The sequence below is a fragment of the Myodes glareolus genome, chromosome 1 (assembly GCF_982192425.1).
Source record: "Myodes glareolus chromosome 1, mMyoGla1.1, whole genome shotgun sequence".
NCBI classification, from domain to species: Eukaryota; Metazoa; Chordata; class Mammalia; order Rodentia; family Cricetidae; genus Myodes; species Myodes glareolus.
Genome location: NC_142026.1, coordinates 75,976,047 through 75,999,350, shown reverse-complemented (window position 1 = coordinate 75,999,350; position 23,304 = coordinate 75,976,047). Strand labels below are relative to the sequence as shown.

Below are 23,304 nucleotides of genomic sequence, written 5' to 3'. Positions count from 1 at the left end.
GGTATAAATGCACTTCAGGGGAGGGTAGTAAACTTCAAGCTGCCAAAACAGGCCCCATTTCAACATTGCAAAAGCATCAACTGGAAGAAAAAGAAGGGCAGACAAACAAGCCAGTATATGCCCTACTCCCAGATATACCTATGCCAGTGCAGAAACAAAAGACAAGTGAGGCTATCAATACGACATGACTCAAAATGCCACAGTCATGTACTTAGGGGAAGAGTAACTCAATGATATACTAAACAAAAGAATGGTTATGAAAATACACTAGAAAATCAAAGGGGGCACCAGTCATTTCCTGAATGTAGTCAGTGAACTCCTAACCACTTGCATATCATAAGAAATGTATTGAGGATGCAACAGAAATTCAATAAAGATATCAAAATATTGAAAAATTCAAATAGAAGTGGTAATACATGCCTCTAATCCTGGATTATTAGTCTTTTGTTTATTTGTTTTGATTTTCCTCTTTGAAAGCTTGTAAATTTTGTATCTTGTTTTGTTTCTCTTTCTTTATTTTAATTTTTAAAATAAGTCTTTATTATGTGTAGTATTCTGCCTGATGTATGCATGGACACCAGAAGGGGGCACCAGATTTCATTATAGCTGGTTGTAAGCCACCATGTGGTTGCTGGGAATTGAACTCATGACCTCTGGAAGAGGCGTCAGTGTTCTTAACATCTGAGCCTTCTATTCAGCCCTCTTTTTCTTTTTAAAGAGAAAGAAAATATAATGTTTAGTGCATATGGAGTTTTGGAATATTTGGAGTGTTTGTGAGGTTTTAAAATTGATCAAAACATTGTATGAAGACATATTTCAATAAAAGATACGAAAAGAAAATAATTCAAATTACTAAATAAAGAAATAGAAGATTTCAGAAGATGTAAATATGTCTCATGCTCATGGACTGGTTGGAGTAATATAAAAAACATGATCATCCTAAATAAAGCAAACAAAAGATTCAAATCCCCATTAAAATTCCAACATAATTCTTATATTTTTTCTTCAGTTCTGATATATGGAGACATGGTTTCTCTTTATAACTCCCTTGTAGACCAGACTGCCTTCAACTCAGAGTTCTGCCTCCCTCTGTTTCCAGAGTAATGTGATTAAAGGCATGCACCACCACTGCCAGGCATCTTCATGGATCAAAAAGGGACAGTTTTCAGTTTCATATGAAAATACGCACACACACACACACACACACACACACACACACACACACACACACACACACAAACCAGGATAGCCAAGACAAACCCGAAAAATAAAGAAACTCTGGGATGATGCACTAAAAGCTTTAGCAGTAAAAACAGCACAGCATTGGAAAAGCAGACACAATGATGAATTGTGCAGTTACTGGGCTAAAAATCAGCTAAAAAATGAAATATTGATGGACTTCCTGCTCTAGGGTGTTAACTCCCAAATCAGATGATTTCGTTGATATGGCATACAACGAGACAGACTGGACTAGTTTGGAAGCTTCAGAAGACAGAATGAAAGTGTGCTACGGAATTCTGTAAGTGACATATATTCTCCAAACTGAGCTGTACCAGTGAATAGACACTGAGAGCATGGTTTGAACATTATGATTCAATGTCTGGGAAACATTTGTTTATTTATGCAAAAATGTAATAATTCCTTAGAAAAAAACCTCACAAATGACCACAAAAGACAGCTTTTCCTTACACTGTATGGAATGCCTTTCCCTAAGTCCCACATCCTATTCTGTAGTTGTAATTCTAGCTGAATCCTTGTCTGATTATCAGGAAGGGCTTGTGTTCTAACCCAATCATGACCCACAATTTCCATATCTCAACTTCTCAGCCTCTCCTTATGCAAATGCTGTGGTTTTGGCTCACATGACTAAAATTCCAGGTCTGAAATAGGGTGTCCACAATCAGCTCAGGGATGTTCAGGAATGATTTCATGCAATCGAGCTTTGCTTAGTAATTATTTTGGACATAGAAATCAGCTTAAAGAGTACTTATTAATGGAAACTTTGTTTAGAAGACAAAAAAGTTTATTTCATCCAAAGTTGAGAAAAACTACAATTAGTATTTTTGTTTGTTTGTTTTGGAGACCAAGTCTCTCCATAGCTATAGAGCCTGACCTGGAACTAGCTCTTTTTGACTAGGCTAGCGGTGGTGGCACACGTGTTTAATCCCAGCATTTGGGAGGCAGAGGCAGGCGGATCTGTGTGAGTTTGAGGCCAGCCTGGTCTACTGTGCTGGAACTCCAGCACAGCAAAGGCTACACAGAGAAATCCCGTTAAAAAAGGAAAAAGATCCCTCCGTAGGTAGGTTTAGAGCGAATAAGTAACCGGAAGTGGCTGTAGTGGGCGGGGCCAGGAAGAATGGCTCCGGAGAACCACGCTGAATTGACAGGAAATCCCCGCTTGTCCCTTTTGGACTCAGGGAGCCCAGTCATCTGGAAGTGGGTGAGGAATACCCCGCTGTGTGTTCGGGGACCCGAAAACTCCCCAGAGCCGCAGCCTCCACGCGTGGCGACCTGGGAAAGTCAGCAGTCAGCAGCGCAGTGGGGGAACCGCAGCCCGGGACCCTGGAACCTCCCAGGTCAGAGGAGCTGCAAGGCTGGGACCCAGGAGGGAAGGGATGGGGCTGTGCTCGCTGAGGCTGCTAAGGACACTGTCAGCTCCCGCAGTCCTGCCGGTGGCTTTGGCGGACGCAGCGGTAGCGCACAATTCACCTGCAGCCAGGTGCTTTTTTATGCACCACGCGCGTCCCTTAAACTTGTACATCCGTCCCTCACAGTTCTCGCTCTTGCTCCTCGCAGGCTCTCTTACCTGGTTTCTGTCTGCCATGGCTCTATTGCTCATCGTCCTCCCTCAGCGTGTTCTCTTAGCTGCTACCCTGGCCTACCGCCAATGATACCCGGTTTTCCTCTTGTTTAGCCTTATAGACACTGCTTTCAATATTATGTTGTTTGTGTCTTGGTATGCTGTGTTCTTATGTTCTTATGTTACACCTAAGGACCAGGCAAGCCCAACATGCATGCTGCGAGAGTGTATCAGGCCACACTATTTTATAGTTAGCAAATGCACTTTAAACAAAATTATAAAGCATCTTTTAAGTATTATGATCACTCACCTGTATCAGAAACATATCTCTTTTGTTGAGGAAAAGCACTCTGCCTATGTACACATGACCAACATTTTTTTTTGAGTATTGATTTTTTTTCAAAGTTTATTAAATTATAAAAGTTTCCATTTCCGCCCCTCCTCCCAACACCCTCCCACTCCTCCCACTCCCCCTCCTTCTCCCTCTCCATCCCTAAGAGCAGTCAGGGCTTCCTGCCCTGTGGGAAGTTCAAGTTCCTCCCCCTCCCTCCAGGTCCAGGAAGGTGAGTATCCAAACAGACTGGATCCCAAAAATCCAGTATATGCAGAGGAAACAAGTCCCAGTGTCATTGTCAATGGCTTTTCAGAAAGACTCTGGGCCAGCCACATTCAGAGAATCTGGTTGGATCACGTCCTCATTCAGTCCCAGTCCAACTGGCCTTGGTGAACTCTCATTAGATCAGTCCCCTTGTATCAGTGGGTGATCGCACCACTCGCGGTCCTGATTTCCTACTTCATGTTCTTCCTCCTTCTGCTCCTTAATTGGACCATGGGGGGCTCAGTCCGGTGCTCCAATGTGGGTCTCCCTCTGTATCGCCATCCATCTTCGAATGAAGGTTCCCTCTGGTCTTTCCTTCTTTGCTCACGTTGTCTTAATTCTGCTTCTCGTTTGAACCTAGGGAGTTAAGTCCAGTGTTCCAATGTGAGTCTCTGTCTCAATCTCCATCCATCGCCAGATGAAGGTTCTATGGTGATAAGCAAAATCTTCATCAGTATGGTTATGGGCCAAGGCCAGTTCAGGCACCCTCTCCTCTGTCCAGAGAACAATCTGGGAATCTCTCTTTGGACCTGGGATCCCATTTATAATCAAGTCTCTTGTAAACCCTAAAATGATTCCCTTAGTTGAGATATATTCTTCCCTGATTCCATATCCATCCTTCCTCCCTCCCCCCGTCTCAGTCCCCCGAGTTTTCCCCATTCCTCCCCTACTCCCTTCTCTCTAACCCTCTCTCCTTCCAACAACCCTCCCATCCATCCCCCCATGCACCCAAGGTTACCTGGCAATCTTGTCTATTTCCAATATCCAGGAGGATAAGTACATGATTTTCTTCAGGTTCACCTTCTTATTTAGCTTCTCTAGGATCTCGAATAATAGGCTCCAAGTCCTTTAATTATGGCTAGACTCCACTAATGAGTGAATACATACCATATTCCTCTTTTTGGGTCTGGCTTACCTCACTCAGTAAAGCGTTTTCTATGTCCATCCATTTGCATGCAAAATTCAAGATGTCATTGTTTTTTACCGCTGAGTAAAACTCTAGTGTATACATGTTCCACACCTTCTTTAACTATTCTTCTATTGAGGGGCACCTAGGTTGTTTCCATGTTCTGGCTATTACAAATAGTGCTGCTATGAACATAGTTGAACAAATGCTTTTGTAGTATGATAGGGCAGCTCTTGGGTATATTCCCAATGTGGAATTGCTGGGTCGTGAGGGAGGTTGACTCCCAGTTTCCTGAGAAACTACCACACTGATTTCCACAGTGGCTGCACAAGTTTGCATTCCCACCAACAATGGATGAGAGTTCCCCTCTCTCCACATCCTCTCCAGCATAGGCTATCATTGGTGTTTTTGACTTTAGCTAATCTGACCGGTGTAAAATGGTATCTCATAGTTGTTTTGATTTGCATTTCCCTGATTGCTAAGGATGTTGAGAATGACCTTAAGGGTCTTTTGGCCATTCGGAGTTCTTCTGTTGAGAATTCTCTGTTCAGATCAGCACCCCATTTTTTAATTGGACTAATTAGAGTTTTATTGTCTAGTTTCTTGAGTTCTTTGTATGTTTTGGAGATCAGGCCTTTATCTGATGAGGGGTTTGTGAAGATCTTCTCCCAGTCAGAAGGTAGCCTTTTTGTCTTACTGATGGTGTCCTTTGCTTTACAGACGCTTCTCAGTTTCAGGAGGTCCCATTTATTCATTGATTCTCTTATTGTCTGTGCTACTGGGGTTCTACCTAGGAAGTGGTCTCCTGTGCCTATGTCTTGTAGACTACTTAGCACTTTCTCTTCTATCTGGTTCAAAGTGGTCAGATTAATGTTGATGTCTTTAATCCATTTGGACTTGAGTTTTGTGCATGGTGATAGATATGGATCTACTTTCATTCTTCTACAGGCTGATGTCCAGTTATGCCAGCACCATTTGTTAAAGATGCTTTCCTTCTTCCATTGCATACCTTTAGCCCTCTTGTCGAAAATCAAGTGTTCATAGGATTGTGGGTTAATATCTGGGTCTTCTAATTGATTCCATAGGTCGACTTCTCTGTTCTTATGCTAGTACCAAGCTGTTTTCAATACTGTAGCTGTGTAATAGAGTTTGAAGTCAGGGATGGTTATACCTCCAGACGTTCCGTTATTATATAAGATTGTTTTGGCTATCCTGGGTTTTTTGTTTTTCCATATAAAATTAATTATTGTTCTCTCAAGGTCTGTGAAGAAGTTTGATGGGATTTTGATGGGGATTGCATTGAATCTATAGATTGCTCTTGGTAGAATTGCCATTTTTACTATGTTGATCCTCCCAATCCAAGAGCAAGGTAGATCTTTCCATTTTCTGGTATCCTCCTCAATTTCTTTCTTCAAAGACTTAAAGTTCTTGTCAAATAGGTCTTTCACTTCCTTGGTCAGAGTTATGCCAAGATATTTTATGCTATTTGTGGCTATCGTGAAAGATGAAGTTTTTCTGATTTCCCTCCCTGCTTCTTTATCCTTTGTGTATAGGAGGGCAATCGATTTTTTGGAGTTGATCTTGTATCCTGCCACATTACTAAAGGTGTTTATCAGCTGTAGGAGTTCTTTGGTAGAGTTTTTGGGGTCGCTCATGTATACTATCATATTGTCTGCAAATAACGAGTGTTTAACTTCTTCCTTTCCAATTCGAATCCCCTTGATCCCCTTATGTTGTCGTGTTGCTATTGCTAGAACTTCTAGCACTATATTGAAGAGGTATGGGAAGAGTGGACAGCCTTGTCTTGTTCCTGATTTCAATGGAATTGCTTTGAGTTTCTCTCCATTCAGTTTGATGTTAGCTGTCGGCTTGCTGTAAATAGCTTTTATTATATTTAGGTATGATCCTTGTATCCCCAATCTCTCCAACACCTTTATCATAAAGGGATGTTGGATTTTGTCAAATGCTTTTTCAGCATCTAATGAGATGATCATATGGTTTTTTTTCTTTCAGTTTATTTATATGATGGATTACATTGATGGATTTGCGTATGTTGAACCAGCCCTGCATCTCTGGGATGAAGCCTACTTGATCATAATGGATAATTTTTCTAATGTGTTCTTGGAATCGGTTTGCTAGGATTTTGTTGAGAATTTTTGCGTCGATGTTCATGAGTGAGATTGGCCTGTAATTCTCTTTCTTGTTTGTGTCTTTGTGTGGTTTTGGTATCAGGGTAACTGTAGCTTCATAAAAAGAGTTTGGCAATGAGTCTTCTGTTTCTATATCGTGAAATACCTTAAGGAGTATAGGTATCAGCTCTTCTTGGAAGTTCTGGTAGAATTCTGCATTGAAACCATCTGGCCCTGGGCTTTTTTTTTTCGTCGGGAGGTTTTTGATAACCGCTTCTAATTCTTCGCGACTAACAGATCTATTTAGATTGTTCACCTGGTCTTGATTTAACTTTGTTATATAGTATTTATCTAAAAACCAATCCATTTCTCGTACATTTTCCAACTTTGTGGCACATAAACTTTTGTAGTAAGATCTAATGATTCTCTGAATTTCCTCTGTGTCTGTTGTTATGTCCCTCTTTTCATTTCTGATATTAATTTGGGTGTTCTCTCTCTGCCATTTGATTAGTTTGACTAGGGGTTTGTCAATCTTGTTGATTTTCTCCAAGAACCAACTTTTTGTTTTGTTGATTTTTTGGATTGTTTTCTGTGTTTCTGTTTTGTTGATTTCAGCTCTCAGTTTGATTATTTTTAATCTTCTACTCCTCCTGGGAGAGTCTGCTTTTTTTTCCAGAGCTTTGAGGTGTGCTGTTAAGTCTCCAATATGTGCTTTCTCCGTTTTCTTTAATTGGGCACTTAGTGCTATGAACTTTCCTCTTAGAACTGCTTTCATAGTGTCCCATAGATTTGAGTATGTTGTGTCTTTATTTTCATTAAATTCAAGGAAGACTTTAACTTCTTTCTTTATTTCTTCCTTGACCCAGGGATGATTCAGTAGTTGACTGTTCAACTTCCACACATTTGTAGGCTTTCTGGTGTTAGAATTGTTATTGAATTCTAACTTTATTCCGTGGTGATCCGACAGGACACAGGTGGTCACTAATATTTTTTTGTATCTATGGAAGTTTGCTTTGTGTCCGAGTATGTGGTCAATTTTTGAGAAGGTTCCATGACCTGCAGAGAAGAAGGTATATTCTTTTCTTTTTGGGTGGAATGTTCTATAGATATCTGTTAAGTCCATTTGATTCATTACCTCTAGTAATTCTCTTATTTCTCTGTTGAGTTTCTGTTTGATTGACCTGTCCATTGGTGAGAGAGGTGTGTTGAAGTCTCCTACTGTTAGTGTGTGTGGTTTGATGACTGCCTTGAGTTCTAAAAGTTTTTCTTTTACATAAGTGGGTGCTTTTATATTAGGGGCATAGATATTCAGGATTGAGACTTCCTCCTGATTAATTATTCCTGTTATGAGTATAAAATGTCCATCTCCATCTCTTCTGATTGATTTTAGTTTGAAGTCAGTTTTGTTAGATATTAGAATGGCCACGCCCACTTGTTTCTTAGGTCCGTTTGCTTGGAAAACCTTTTCCCAACCCTTTACTCTGAGTAGATGTCTATCTTTGTGGTTGAGGTGTGTTTCTTGTAAACAGCAGAATGTTGGATCCTGTTTTTGTCTCCAATCTCTTAGTCTGTGCCTTTTTATAGGTGAATTGAGACCATTAATATTAAGTGATATTAATGACCAGTGGTTGTTGATTTTGGTTATTATTTGTGTGTGTGTGTGTGTGTGTGTGTGTGTGTGTGTGTGTGTGTGTAGTAGAGTTTGTGTGTTTCTCTTCTTTGAGTTGTGGTTGTGAAGGGTCACTAGATGTCCGGGTTATTGTAGGTAGTGATGGCAATGTTGGATTCCTTGGGTTGCGATTTTCCTTCTATTACTTTCTGTAAGGCTGGATTTGTAGCTACGAATTGTTTAAATTTGTTTTTATCCTGGAATATTTTGTTTTCTCCGTTGATAGTGAACGATAGCTTGGCTGGGTATAGTAGTCTGGGTTTGCATCCATGGTCTCTTAGTTTCTGCAGTACCTCTATCCAGGACCTTCTGGCCTTCATGGTTTCCATAGAGAAGTTCGGTGTAAGTCTGATAGCTTTACCTTTATATGTTACTTGACCTTTTTCCTTTGCAGCTCTTAAAATTCTTTCTTTAATTTGTATGTTTTGTGTTTTGATTATTATATGGCGAGGGGATGTTTTTTTCTGATCCAGTCTATTCGGTGTTCTGTATGCTTCTTGAACCTTCATAGGAATATCGTTCTTTAGGTTGGGAAAGTTTTCTTCTATAATTTTGTTGAATATATTTTCTGGGCCTTTGATCTGCAGTTCTTCTCCTTCTTCAATCCCTATTATTCTTAGATTTGGTTTTTTTATTGTGTCCCAGATTTCCTGAATGTTTTGTGAAGAAAATTTGTTGGATTTGCCATTTTCTTTGACCAGAGCATTTATTTTCTCTATGGTATCTTCAGATTCTGAGATTCGTTCTTCTATCTCTTGTATTCTATTGGTTATGCTTGATTCTGTAGTCTCCGTTCGTTTACCTAGGTTTTCCATATCCAGCCGGTTCTCGGTTTGTGTTTTCTTCATTGCCTCCATTTCAGTTTTCAATTCTTGAACTGTTTCCTTTGCCTGTTTGATTGTTTTTTCTTGGTTTCTCAGGGTATCATTCACGGATTTACTTATTTCTTCAAACTTTTTGTTATATTTCTCATCCATTTCTATACTCATTTCTTCAAACTTTTTGTTATACTTCTCATCCAATTCTTTAAGGGAGTTATTCATATCCTCATATTTTTTTTTTAAATTTCGGGATTTGTTGACATTTAGTGCTGTGACTGTGAACTTCTTGTAGGTGTGGGAATACCTAGACCCTGCTCACGGGACTTTTAGCTGATATCTCCTGTTATAGAACTGTAGCAGCTGGTATTCTCAGGGTAAGAACAGTTTTCTTTCAGTCTCCCTTGCTCCTGGAAAAACTAATCTGGATGTGGGTACTGTGTGTAAATGAATCTCACATCTCACAGAGTAAACTGAAATCCAAGAAGAGACTTTTTTTTTTTTTGGTTGGTTGGTCTTTCAAGACAGGGTTTCTCTGCAGCTTTGGAGCCTGTCCTGGAACTTGCTCTTGTATACCACGCTGGCCTTGAATTCACAGAGATCTCTCTGCCTCTGCTTCCCCAGTGCTGGGATTAAAGCGTATGCCACCACTACCTGACTAGAGACCTTTTTCTTAATATTTTCTCTTTCTTTGATCTTTTTCCTTTTGGCAGGTGTTTGCATTTTTACTTTTTGTTCCTTGAAAACTTCCAGGTGTTTTCTGAAGAATCTCTTTCTCCTGTGCAGTCTCACAATGCTCAGTCAATTCTGCTCACCTGGGAATCAGAACAAAGGCCTGGATGGTGAAGAGAGGAGACAATAGCCAAGGATCCAGGTGTGTTACAGTGATTAAGGAAGGCGTAAAGAGACTAGGAAGGGCTCAAGTGACAGAAAAATAGGACATGAAATTAGTTTTGCCACATTCTGATTATTTCTAAATGATTCTAAAGAATTCCACGGAGACTAATCTCAGGATTTCCTATTGGTAGGTGTTTGAAGACTGTGTATGTAAAAAATTAATACTCAGAGGCAAATATAATTTTATTTGACTTTGCATGGGAATGATGTCCCTCTTCAATTTCCATCTCTGGTTGTGTTTTTTTTAATATTTATTTATTCATTATGTATACAATATTCTGTCTGCATGTATGCCTGCATGTCAGAAGAGGGCACCAGACCTCATTACAGATGGTTGTGAGCCACCATGTGGTTGCTGGGAATTGAACTCAGGAACTTTGGAAGAGCAGGCAATGCTCTTAACCTCTGAGCCATCTCTCCAGCCCTGGTTGTGTTTTTTATATCACTTTCAAGTGGCTTCATTACTATAATTTTGTTAAAGATTTATTTATTTATTATTTATACAGCGGTCTACCTGCATGTGTGTCTGCACACCAGAAGAGGGTACCAGATCTCATTATGAAAAAAGAAAATCTTACCTGTAATGACTGTTGCCTGCCAGTAGGTGGCGGGGTGTACCTGGAGCCACATGGCAGGGGAGTCAGACTCGGGAAGAAAATTCTGAAATATATATACTCAAATCCAGAGGTTAAATTCACAGACTGCATGCTGTGTGGGTTACAGCCAAGCAGCACAGGGCAGTGTTAGGCATGCCTTGATCGCGGTAGTGCAAAAGAAGTTCCCCTGCCCCAATAGGGTTGGCGTGTGTGTGTGTGGGGGGGGGATGGGACCACAATTCGGAAAGTTCAAGCCAGGCCAGGCTGGGGCAGTGCCACAAGAGGCTACATTACCGGGGGTGGGGGTGTGGGGGGGTCGGCACAGGGACATACACACACACACACTCACACACACACACAACACGGAGAGGATGGGGTACACCGTTGGGGTGCCACAATGTAGCAGGCGTGCTCGATCGATAGAATAAACAGACCAATACTATATAAAAGATTTAGCTTTTAATAAAAAGGGAAAAACTTACAAGACCCGGGATCCCATGAACACCAATGGATCCAGAAAACCGAAGGGGCAGGGGACAAGGCACTTCGATCTTTTATAGCCCAAATGGCCATACCTTAGGCAGAATGTGATTAGCTGAGATTTCCCCATCAAGTTTCTTCATTCTTAGCACTAAGTATGATTATGTTTGAAGTAAATACTTTCATAGGAAGTATATATTTTGATTTTAGGATCATTTAGGGCTAGTATATATTTGGGTTTTAGTATTATCCTGTTTTCATGTTTAGTTTGGCGTATATTATCTATATACATTTCAAGAAATCACTGAAGAAAATTATAAACACTATTTTGCGATTTTTTTGTATTATGTTTCTTGTCCTCTTTCTATTTCATTGATAGTTTTCAATTTATTTCATTCTTTTAAAATTTGAGTAGTATCTTCACTAGTTTTATCTTTTTTTTTTTTTTTCTTTTAGTAATTTTATTAAATTATAAAAAGTTTCCATTTACGCCCCTCCTCCCAACGCCCTCCCACTCCCCCCCTCCCTCTCCTCCTCCCTCTTTGTCCCCAAGGGAAGTCAGGGTCTCCTGCCCTGTGGGAAGTCCAAGTTCCTCCCCCCTCACTCCAGGTCCAGGAAGGTGAGCATCCAAACAGACTGGATCCCAAAAATCCAGTATATGCAGAGGAAACCAGTCCCAGTGTCATTGTCAATGGCTTCTCGGAAAGACTGCAGGCCAGCCACATTCAGAAAATCCAACCACATTCAGAGAATCTGGTTGGATCACATGCTCTTTCAGTCACGGTCCATCTGGCCTTGGTAAACTCTCATTAGATCCGACCCCTTGTATCAGTGGGTGATAGTATCCCTCGCAGTCCTTCGTCATTTTCTTCCTCCTTTTGCTCCTCGTTTGGAACTTGGGGGGCTCACAACAGATGAACTTCGAATGGCCAGAAGACACTTAAGGTCATGCTCAACCCCCTTAGCGATCAGGGAAATGCAAATCAAAACCACTTTGAGATACCATCTTACACCTGTCAGAATAGCTAAAGTTAAAAACACCATTTATCTTTTTTTTTAAAGATTAATTTATTTATTTTGTATACAGTGTTCTATTTGCATGTATGCCTGCAGGCCAGAAGAGGGCACCAGATTTCATTACAGATGGTTGTGAACTACCATGTGGTTGCTGGGAATTGAACTCAGGACCTCTGGAAGAACTATCAGTACTCGTAACCTCTGAGGCATCTCACCAGCCCTAGGTTTTATCTTTTTATTGTTTAGTTGTCCATAAAACTGCACAGTGACGTTTCTGCTATTGCAGTGAGTTGGATTCCCACTGAAGAGCACGATCTCTGTGTTCTTTCTTCTGTCTTTTCTCTAGTGTTTGTTTTTTAACACCCTGAGTGTAGATACTGACTGGGCAGAGAATTGTCAGTGTACACAAGAGGCGCATTTTCTTCATCAGTAAATGTGTGGAACATGTGCTATTTACATTTAGGCTATGCTACAGCTTTTTGCTTTGTCACTTTTTTTTGGTTTATTTCTTGATTAAAATATTTAGTTTTTTTTAACTTCTTGGTAAAATCTGGGCATATGTGTATTGTACTATGAAATATTTGCTAATAAATTTCACCAGACAAGGCAGGCGGGCATATAGAGACTGCAACTAAGTCATAGAATCTGAAGGAACATAGCTTACTGGCTTTCTCTGAATTCTCACACAGCTCTGACTAGGGACAACACTGCCCATAGTAGGCAGGGCAGTCTTACATTACCCATTAATAAAATACTTAAATAATTTGACAGCAGAATATTTCAATGGAGAGAAATATTTTAGTTAAGGTTCCTTCTAACTTATTAATGTATTTTGTGTCAACATGATGAAAATTAAGTAGAAGAACCACTTTGCAAGCTCAAACAACCCATTTGTCCTCCTAAATTTCTAGGTATGGGAAGCTACTCAAATTTACATCAGTTTGCATCCATACATTTGTATGCCTGGTATTATAAAATATATTAAGCTTAATCTGATCACTCCTTTGCTGTTTATAAAATTGGCTTATTGGTATATCAACATAATAAAATATAGCTATAGGAGTAGATAAAACTCCTGATACCAGCATGTATCTGATTTTTCACAGATGCCGCCCTCTGTGTGCAGTGCTGATTGTCTTCCTGGATTCAGAAAGTTCTTGCAGGAGGGAATGACAGCCTGCTGTTTTGAATGCAGTCCCTGCCCACAAAATGAAGTTTCTAATGAGATGAGTGAGTGTTTGCTATTGAGGTAAATCCTTCAAATCACATAGCCCATCTTCTCTCAGTCATACTTAGTTGATCAAATAAACCAAAAGACAACTGAAGAAATTAAATATATTACTTTTCTAAGTTAAGATTTATAGGACTATGATTATTAACAAAGTCATTTTAAAAAACTTGTTATACCATTGTAGTGGCATTTCCATTGTATTTTAATAAATAAAGGCTGTCTGAAGATCTAATAGTAAAACAGTCCCACTGGTCAACCTTACAGACCACATTATGGTAACACACACCTTTAATCTCAGTAGCCACTATGACATGCACATTTAATCCCAGTCACTACCCTAGTTGATATAGAAATCAGGGTGCATACCTTTAATCCTAGTGCTACATGCCTTTAGTCCCAGCCCTATAGTGGAATATGGACAGTTCTCAGACATGGTCTGTTTGTTTTAAGTCTTTCAAATTGGATTTATTTTTGTATATTGTATAAAAATTAAGTATATTGATACCAATTTTGTATGTTAATACAAATTTGAGATTAATTTTGTTACAACATATTGTACATGCATTTTGAATCTTGTTCAAGGTATTGTACCTATACAGCTCATTTAACAATGTAATGCAAATTTCTAGTATTATCAACTATTTAGGATAATAGAGCAGACCAATCTACTTCAGAGAAGCTGATGGGCATTGAAGAATTCCACATGGTGTTGACTTTCTTTGCGGCAAAAGTAAGTCATTGATAGATAGTAAATTAGGTATAAGCCTTTGGACTTACGAAGATAGGCTACATATAAAATCTGTTTTCTCAATATGTCAAATGCAAATGGACTCGATATTGTGGATATATTTCTTCCCTGTATATATTATATATAGTCATTGTGCTTATTGTATATTGTTTTCTTATATTAATTACAGCCTTCTTTTTATTATTTTTTTGACAAAAGGGAGAAATGTAGAGGCATTTCAATTGTACTTTAATAAAGACTGCTTGAAGATCTGAAGGTAAAACAGTTTTACTTTTCAGCCCTATAGAAGAGATTATGGGGGGGGGACACCTTTAATCCTGGTTAACTCTGGTTAATATAGAAATCAGGTTGCATGCCTTTATACCAGTGTTGCTTGCCTTCAACCCCAAACCTAGAGGGAAATATAAAAAGCGGGGAGGAGACAGCTCTCAGACACAGACTCTTTCCTAGATTCCAGGAGGCTGGATTGCCATTTCAGACAGAGGTTGAGGTAAGAGCCAGTGCCTGGGTGTTTTGCTTTTAGATCTTCAGGTTGAACCCCAGTTTCTGACCCTGAGTTTTTACTAATTGTGCTTCATACCATGACATACATCTTTGAATCATTGAAAGTCTGTATTAGCCGGCCTTTTCTCAAAGAAACAGTTTTGACAGTCATACAACATTGTGACCGAATTCTACACAAGTGTGGAATGTTCTATAGATGTCTGTTAAGTCCATTTGATTCATTACATCTGTTAGGTTTTTCTCTTTTTTTATTGCTTTGTAAATAATACCATTCAAAATTTCTACCTCCTCCCTCCCTCCAATTTCCCTCCCTTTCCCTGACTCACTCTTTCCCCACCCCCTCCAGTCCTAAGAGAGGGCAGGGTATCCTGCCCTGTGGGAAGTCCAGTGCCCTCCCCTCTCCATCCAGGCTTAGGAAGGTGTGCATCCAAACAAACTCGGATCCCAAAAAGCCAATACATGCAGTAGAATCAAATCTCAGTGTCATTATCATTGGCTTCTCAGTCAGCCCCCATTGTCAGCCACATTCAGAGAGTCTGGGTTGATCCCATGTTCAGTCAGTCTCAGTCCAGCTGGCCTTGGTGAACTCCCATTAAATCAGTCCCCCCACCCTGTCTCCGTGGGTGGACACATCCCTTGCGGTCCTGATTTCCTTGCTCATGTTCTCCCTCCTTCTGCTCTTCATCTGGGCCTTGGGAGCTCAGTCCAGTGCTCTGATGTTGGTCTCTGTCTCTATCTCCATCTGTTTCCGGATGAAGGTTCTATGGTGATATTCAAGATATTTATCAGTGTGACTATGAGACAGGGCCAGCAGGGAGCAGGGAAGAAGATATCTTAATTAAGGGAGCCATTTTAGGGTTGGCAAGAGACTTGGCTCTAGAAGGGTTCCCAGGTATCCACGGGGATGTCCCAAGCTAGGTCCTTGGGCAGTAGAGGAGAGGTTACCTGAACTGGTCTTGTCCCATCTGTTAGTTTTCTTATTTCTCTGTTAACTTTCTGTTTGGTTGACCTGTTCATTGGTGAGAGACAAGTGTTGAAATCTACTATTAAAGTGTGTGGGGTTTGATGTGTGATTTGAGTTCAAGTAATGTTTCTTTTACATATGTAGGTGCTTTTATATTAGGGGCATAGATATTCAGGATTGAGACTTCATCTTGATGAATTGTTCCTGTTGTGAGTATAAAGTGTCCATCTCTTCTGACTGACGTTATTTTGAAATCAATTTTGTTAGATATTAGGATAGCCACACCCACTTGTTTCTTAGATCCATTTGCCTGGAAAAACTTTTCCCAACCCTTTACTCTGAGATAGTAAGTGTCTTAAGGTTGAGGAGTGTTTCTTGTAAACAGCAGAATGTTGGATCCTGTTTTTGTATCTATTCTCTTAACCTGTGCCTTTTTTAATAGGTGAATTGAGTCCATTGATATTAAGCAATATTAATGACCAGTGGATGTTAACTCCAGTTATTTTTTTGGTGGTAGTGTTTGTGTGTTTCCCTTCTTTGAGTTGTATTGGTAGAGGGTTGTCAGATGTCTGTGCTATTGTGGGTGTTGTTGGGTTCCTTGGGTTGAGGTTTTCCTTCTAGTATTTCCTGTAAGGCTGGGTTTATGGATAAGTAGTGTTTAAATCTGCTTTTATCATGGAATATCTTGTTTTCTCCATTGATGGGGCTAGCTTTAGATATACAATTTCTATTACTATGAAGAGAAACCATGACCTTGGAAACTATTATCAAGGAAAATACTAAATTGTGTGTCTCATTCTTCAAAGGTTCAGTCCATTATCATTGTGGTGAGACATAGTGGTATTTAGGCAGATATTGTCCTATGGAAGGATTTTAGAATTCTCAATTTTTGATCAATAGGAAAGGAAGTAAACTGACTCTCTGGGTGTAGTTTAAGCATATATGAGAACTCACTCTCTGTCTCTGCAGGGACATTCTTTTTCCAACAAGACCACATGTTCTCCAACAAGGCTACATCTCTTAATATACCACTTCCCATGGATTATGGTTGCATAATCTAATAGTTTCTAAAGGAATGAGGAAGAAGAGGAGAAGTGCACAGCCTGCTAGAGACATACATGCCATGCTCAGGCTGGCCAGATTCCCCTGAATATCATTAAGATGAATGTCTGTGTTTGTTTGTGTATTTATGTGTGTGTGAACATGTAAAATACCAAAAGAACTCAAGAATATGAGAGTGAATGGATTTATATTCTGGAAGTAGAATGGTGAAAATGAGAGAAGAAAGTTACATAAATATAATTTTGTTGTGTGAAAATGCAAAACTCTTTAAATAAATTAAATGCCCCCACTTGTGCCATTTCTGGCAGTAGAAAAGCTGTACTTCTGAATTTTATTCATAAGAACCATTAACCCTATTAATGAAGGTAGATACTTTTGTATTTGATTAGCACTATATCCCTACAGCTTGATTGCAGCTTTTTTGTGAAGAGACAAGCATTTTCCTCCTTCCTTAATCCATCTCTGTGATACCCAGATTCTGTGAGTATTGTCAAAAGTAAAGTAGATATTCATATAAAACAATGAACATGATAATGCAAGGACTCTCAAGCATTGGTGGAGCAACAAAGATTTACTTTGAGGATTTGTGTATTCCATTCACAAATTGTAATCTCCACTATGGCTAGTGAAGGAAATGTATAATGAAATTTTATTTTTGTTTTAACAAATAAAGATTGCCTAAAGACAAGAATGCAGAACTAAGCTATTGGAGGCCAGGGAGTGGTAGCACACAGCTTTAATCCCAGGATTTGGAAGAGAAAGGCAAAGTGTTCTCTGCTAGTTCAAGGCCACCCTGGGCAACACAAGATTGAATCTAAGAGAAACAGAGCTCACACAAAGGTGACTGCAGCACTGATATCAAAAGCATTTAATACCAGCACATGGAGGTGGAGATAGGTTTGATATAAATGGGTAGAGAGAGGAATATAAGGCAGGAGGAGACCAGAGATCATTGCAGTCTGAGGTTTGATGGACACAGATGCCGTCTAGAGAAACAGTCTGAGGACAGGATCACCTTTCCAGTCTGAGCATTGGTAGAGGTGAAAACGCTCTAGTGACTGACCACTTTGTTTCTCTGATCTTCAGCTTTAACTCCAATATCTGTTTAGGGGTTTTTATTATTAATACCAATTAAAATCCATGATACAGAAGCATGATTGCAATTGCCCTAAATCAATGGATAATTGCAGAGAGTCATGATTTACATCTAGATTTTGTCTTTATATCTAGAACAATGTATTTATGTACACATGTAATTAGTTATTCTGCTTAAGGAATTGGAAAAATGGCTTAGTTTTGAAGAGAATGTATTTCTCTTGAGGAAGACCCACATTCAGTCCCCAGCATCCATATCAGGTGTCTCACAACTGACTTAGACTGCAACTACAGAGACACTGGCTGCCTCTCACATGTACCTGCAATTATGTACACATATAACCACCCATGTCACATACATACACATAATTAAAGTCAAATTTTTGTTATACTTATCATTGTAAATACCCTTGACTCTTACATGCTTTTACAATTAAAACAATTTAATTAGACCTTGTTTAATTAATTTGGTTTATGTGTATTTAAGAATGAATGGAGGTCAAAGACTACTTCCAGGGGCTTGCTATCACAGCCTACAATATGTATCCTGGTAATGAACTCATCATTAGCTTCAGGAACAAGAGATTTAATTGCTGTGCCATCTTACTGACCACACATATCGTATATGGACTCTCATATCAGTGTATCTGATGAAGGGCAGTAGAATAAAAAAAATCTGTTTGTCATTTTGATGTAACCAACCCTAAACATACTCAAATAATGATTTGAGTAGTAAGGGGTGTGATGACAATACCATTTAGATAGTTGTGGCTAGTTGCTCTCATGTAAAACCATTTTATCCTTATAATTGTGACAATATTAACTGTGTGACATATATAAACATGCTGAATACAGGACTTCTCTTTTGTGCATCATGTGTCAACACTTATCCACACTTTCCTAAATTATAACTCTGATTGATTCTTAGAAAAGGTGAACTCTGGATATTGCTTGAAGTTTTCAGTCTCATAATAAAGAATTTCTGGTGAATTTATAAGTAATTATTCCCATCCTCATTAATCTTACAGAGGGCTTGCATTTTGTTTGAAGCATGCATGTAACATGAATTCAGCAGATTTGATGCAATATTGTGTTCTCCTGGGTTCCTTCACATACATGGTGCCTATAAACTTATGTAGGGAGGCAAATATACATGCAAATAAAATAAATATTACTAAATATTTTTGAATGGAATCTAATCTACATGTAGTTTTACAGGAGATTATTTACTAGGATAGACCATACATAGAATTTTCTTATATTGTAGTTTGATTATCAAAACTGTTTCTTTGAGAAAATGACATATGCCATGAATGCCAATGAGTTAAATATGTATGTCCTAGCATATGGTGATACTTAAAGGGGCATTGTTATTGATCACATTCTTATAATAGCTAATGCAAGTGTTTGATATATTTTATTTGTGAATTGGACTTTTCAATCATTTGATCAAACACATGTGGATTACCAAGACACATGATGTGAAGAATTTATCTCAGAAGCAAACTTTCACCTATGTCACTAGAAATGTCATTTGCTAGGCTGGGACTACAATCAAAGCTGCAGGCTGCCACTTCTTCCTGCCATAATCTTCTGATATCAGGACCACAATCAGCACTACACACAGAGAAAGGCATCTGAAGAAAATTGGACAAATGCTGATATTAGGACTTTTACCCAATCCTTCCATAATTATACTATATGAGCATGTTTAAATATCAATAAATTTATTTTATATATACCAAATAAGTATCCATATTTCACTTAGTATATTATATATTATCAATTATATGAATGTGTGGAAACAAATTGAAATAAAGTTGAATAGCTTCAAAATGCTAGAGATTTAGAAATAAAAATGGGTTATTTGCTCTGTTCAAACAATATGGAGCTTGCAAACTTGCTTTTCTAGTTAATTTTTTTCAACTTTATACAAAGTACAATAAAATTTAGAGGGAATGTTAACTAAAAGTTCTCTGATGTACTAGGCTGTTGTCATATTTATAATACATTTATTAACAAGACATTGTTGCAGGAGTGCCCAGTCTACTGTGAGTATTTCTGATCCTAGGCAGAACTATATGAGAAATCAAGCAGAAAAAGATAGCAAACACCATTCTTTAAGGATCTATGCTTAAGATTTTTAAATAACTAGGTTATAATGTCAATGAAGGAATGGACTTGTTAGCTGGTTTAGGAGGTCCTTCTGTATTTGTGATGCTTTCATTGGTTAATAAAGAAACTTCTTTGGACATGTTGTTATGGCAGAACTTAGGTAGGTGTGGAGACTGAACTTAATGCTGGGAGAAAGAAGAGAAGAGTAGAGAATCACCATGGACCCACCACTGGAGATAGACATGCTGAGACTTTGCTGGTAGGCCACGGCCTCGTAGTGATACACAGATCAATAGAAATGGGTTAAACTAATATGTAAGAGTTACCCAATAAGAAGTTAGAGCTTATGGGGCAAGCAGTGATTTAATTAATATAGATTCTGCACAGTTATTTTGGGGCTCTGCAAGCTGGATGGCTGGGATAAAAAAGCAGGACCTCCTCTTACAATTGGCTTTCCAACGTGGTCAACTGCATCCATGTAAAACTTGAGAAGGCTTGAAAGGAATTCTTAACACAGCTTGCTCTTTGCTGGAGGTGTGCTACGGCTCCTTTAAGAGATATTTTCCTATCTCAGCAGCAGCAGAAGAAAAAAGCTGTGCTATTTTGAAAAGCAGGTTTTCTGGGCTAGGCTGCCAATGTGACCTCTGACTCTGTCAGGAGGTCTGGCTACAAAGCATTTGAGTTGGGTTTGTGAGCAGAGTGTTGCGGCTTGCTTGATGGCAGCATGGACTCCCTGTGTGCCTGGAATTGGGGAATTGGGCTCAGGTCAGAAGCACAAACAGCTAGAAGCACGAGTGACTCTGCCATGATGGACTGTGCAGAGAGAGCAGGAACTACTATATTTATCAAAATAATAGCACAGCTTAAGTTTTAGAATGGGTAGGCAAACAGGTGGTGCTGTATTACCCCTACTAATGGCACAACTTAAGTTTTTATGAAGTACTCCTGGACAGTAAAGAATTACAGATTCACAATAGGACTGATTCAGACATAAAAGACCTGTAAATGTGTCACAGTGTTCAATATATGTATGTAGGCTTGGGAGAGAGAAGAAAAAGAGTATAGAGCATTGGAAAAGAAATAAATCATTTTTAAAAAGTCTTTAAAGAAACAGAGTACAGATAGTCATAGATTAAAAAGAATAAAGAAAAATAAGCCACATAAAAATGGAAAATTCACAGAGTCTGGATTATGTATATTGTGTTTTCTTTGAATGTTTTGACTGTTAAGGAGCTAAGTACAGAGAGATATTTCATTGTATGGGCTGCTAAGCTAAACCAGCATATAAGTTCTAAAGTTATCTTGATTCCAATATTTGAGTCTAAGGATATGATGCTTTGGAAAAGAGGTTTTTCTTTTGTTTCACAGAAGATGAGAACTTGTGGATTGCTTCTAGATAAATATAATTTGACAGACCATGTCTCCTTGAAAGTTCACCATGTACACCCTCAAAAAATTAACTCACCCAACTGCCAACTGAGATGAACCTAGCACACAGGATACACCATGAAAGACGTCATTAACAGACCCCCAAACATCAGGAAGCAGTATGGACAAAACTCTGCCCATATTCCCAAATAATGTTTATATATGTTATTTTACATTTAAAGAGCAATATGATAGAGATATGAATAATTTTCCTTGGTCTGGATCTTGGTTTATTGATACAAATTTAAGGTCAATCTTGTTATATGTATATTTCTGCTCTTGATTAAAGTATTGTGATTGTGTAGTTCATTTAAAACTGTAATGTATAATTAAGAAATATAGGTTAATAGAGAGTCATCAATAAAACTCAAGATTTTAGTCATGTCAGTTAGATTTTCTAAATATATAGAGATATATTTCAGTTAGTTAGGTATTCTTCAAATCTTTCATAGACCTTCAGAATATGGCAATTAAAATGTTTTAAAAGTTTAGGACTTTTCATGACAGTGAGACGCATCTGCTCCTGGCAGAACCAACCGACTTCAAGAGAATGATGGGAATTGAAGAGGCTCCTTACAGATTTGGTTAGCCATTTGGGCAAGAAACTGCTCTTGCCTGAACTGCTATACTGGACATGCAGTTCCTGCAGAGAAATGACTGATGAACTTGCCTAAACATTAGGTGATCCTTCAGTGTTCCTGCTTCATGAAAGAGTCTACAAAACATTCTGCAGGATACAGAAGACAGTGACTGGACCTTCTTTGGAATTTCCTGCTTCATGGAAAAGTCTGCCAGATACTATGGGCTTGTAGGCTGAACATTGATGCCCCAATGGTAAAAAAGAACTTTAGGTGACTTTCCAGGTAGTGAAATGTCTCTGTCAGTTCAAGAGATTTGGAAGTTGCTAACAATACATGTCCAGTTTACATAGGTAACATTATATCATTTTGGAGTCATTGATGGGATTAAAGAATAGATAGAAAGTTATAGTTATAGTTTTTCTTAGTTATGGTAAAAGATAAAATAGATATAAATATTATACTATAATTCTTGATTGATAACTGTTTTGTTGTATATAATTTTACTATGATAAAATTAACCCTTCATTTTTGTTTAAACAGAAAAGGAGAAATGGTATAAGAGGTCCTTTTGTCTTTTCGTTCCTTTTATTGGTTAATAAAGAAACTTCTTTGAACCTGTTGATAGGGCAGAACTTAGGTAGGTGAGGAGACAGAACTGAATGCTGGGAGAAAGAAAGGCAGAGTAGAGACTCTCCATGGACCTGCCACTGGGGATTTATGTGCTGAGACTTTGCTGGTAGGCCACAACCTCATGAAGAAACACAGATCAATACAAATGGATTAAACTAATATGGAAATGTTAGCCAATAAGAAGTTATAGCTAATGGGCCAAGCAGTGATTGCATTAATACAGTTTCTGTCAGGTTATTTTGGGGCTAAGCTCACTTGGTGGCCTGGACAAACAGATGGAACCTCCTCCTACAGTTAGCAATGTGAGACCAAAGAAAGATCATAACTTTCCTTTTTCTATGTTGTTCTTTATGCTTCCAATAGAGGGTGAATTCCAGATTATAGATGGGATTTCTAAAATAAAATGAGTTGGATTAATTTGTGTCTTTTCAACTTAAGATCCAGATGAAAGATGTATTGTTTCCCAGCTTAAAAGATCTCAAATAAAAGCATGAATTTCTATTTTTTTCTATTTTTATTTATTTATTCATTTTAGTTTGTTTTTAGAGGCAAGTGTCTCTTTATAGTTCTGGCTGTTCTATAACTTGTCCTTTTGGACTGACTGGGCTTGAACTCAGAGATCCATGTCCTTCTGCCTCCTGAATGCTGGGATTAAAGTTGTGAATCACCCACCACTTCCAGGTATTAGGTATATCTTCTTACCAAGTATCTGGATAGCAAGGGGATCTTCCTACTTCAAATTAAACCAAAATTCATCACAAGTCTGTTTTCCAGTTTGTGGTTTTAGTAATTATAGATGTAGTTTGGTGAGTAACTCTTTTTTTGTTTTTTTAACAGAGTAAACCTCAGGGCTAGAAAAATGGTTCAGCTGTCCTCAACAATTGCTGCTAATGAACAGGGCTCAAGTTTGAAGTCTAGTATACAATATGTGTGGTACTAAACTGTCTCCAGTTCCCAGAGAGCCAAATTATTGTTCTGTCATCTATGTGCAGCATGCATTTCAGTGTTGCAAGCAATACATGCAGCCACAGCACC

The 23,304-nt window shown here is 38.6% G+C and overlaps 1 protein-coding gene across 9 annotated transcripts; it reads left to right on the top strand.

The window, feature by feature from the left end:
* Positions 1 to 2,346: 2,346 nt before the first annotated feature.
* LOC125411849 (uncharacterized) lies at positions 2,347 to 22,770 on the top strand. 9 transcript variants are annotated; one of them, XR_015738787.1, is made up of 5 exons: positions 2,347 to 2,576; positions 9,708 to 9,795; positions 13,018 to 13,141; positions 16,826 to 16,900; positions 19,057 to 22,770. XR_015738787.1 is itself a non-coding variant. In XM_085691425.2 (3 exons), exons 1-3 carry the CDS (start codon positions 2,357 to 2,359, stop codon positions 13,082 to 13,084), a joined length of 375 nt encoding a protein of 124 aa, XP_085547551.1. In that variant the 5' UTR covers positions 2,347 to 2,356; the 3' UTR covers positions 13,085 to 22,770. The 9 variants fall into 9 exon arrangements, 1 of the variants encoding a protein (XP_085547551.1); XR_015738781.1 differs by having other exon boundaries at positions 13,018 to 13,160; XR_015738786.1 differs by having other exon boundaries at positions 16,826 to 22,770.
* The last annotated feature ends 534 nt before the right edge of the window (positions 22,771 to 23,304 follow it).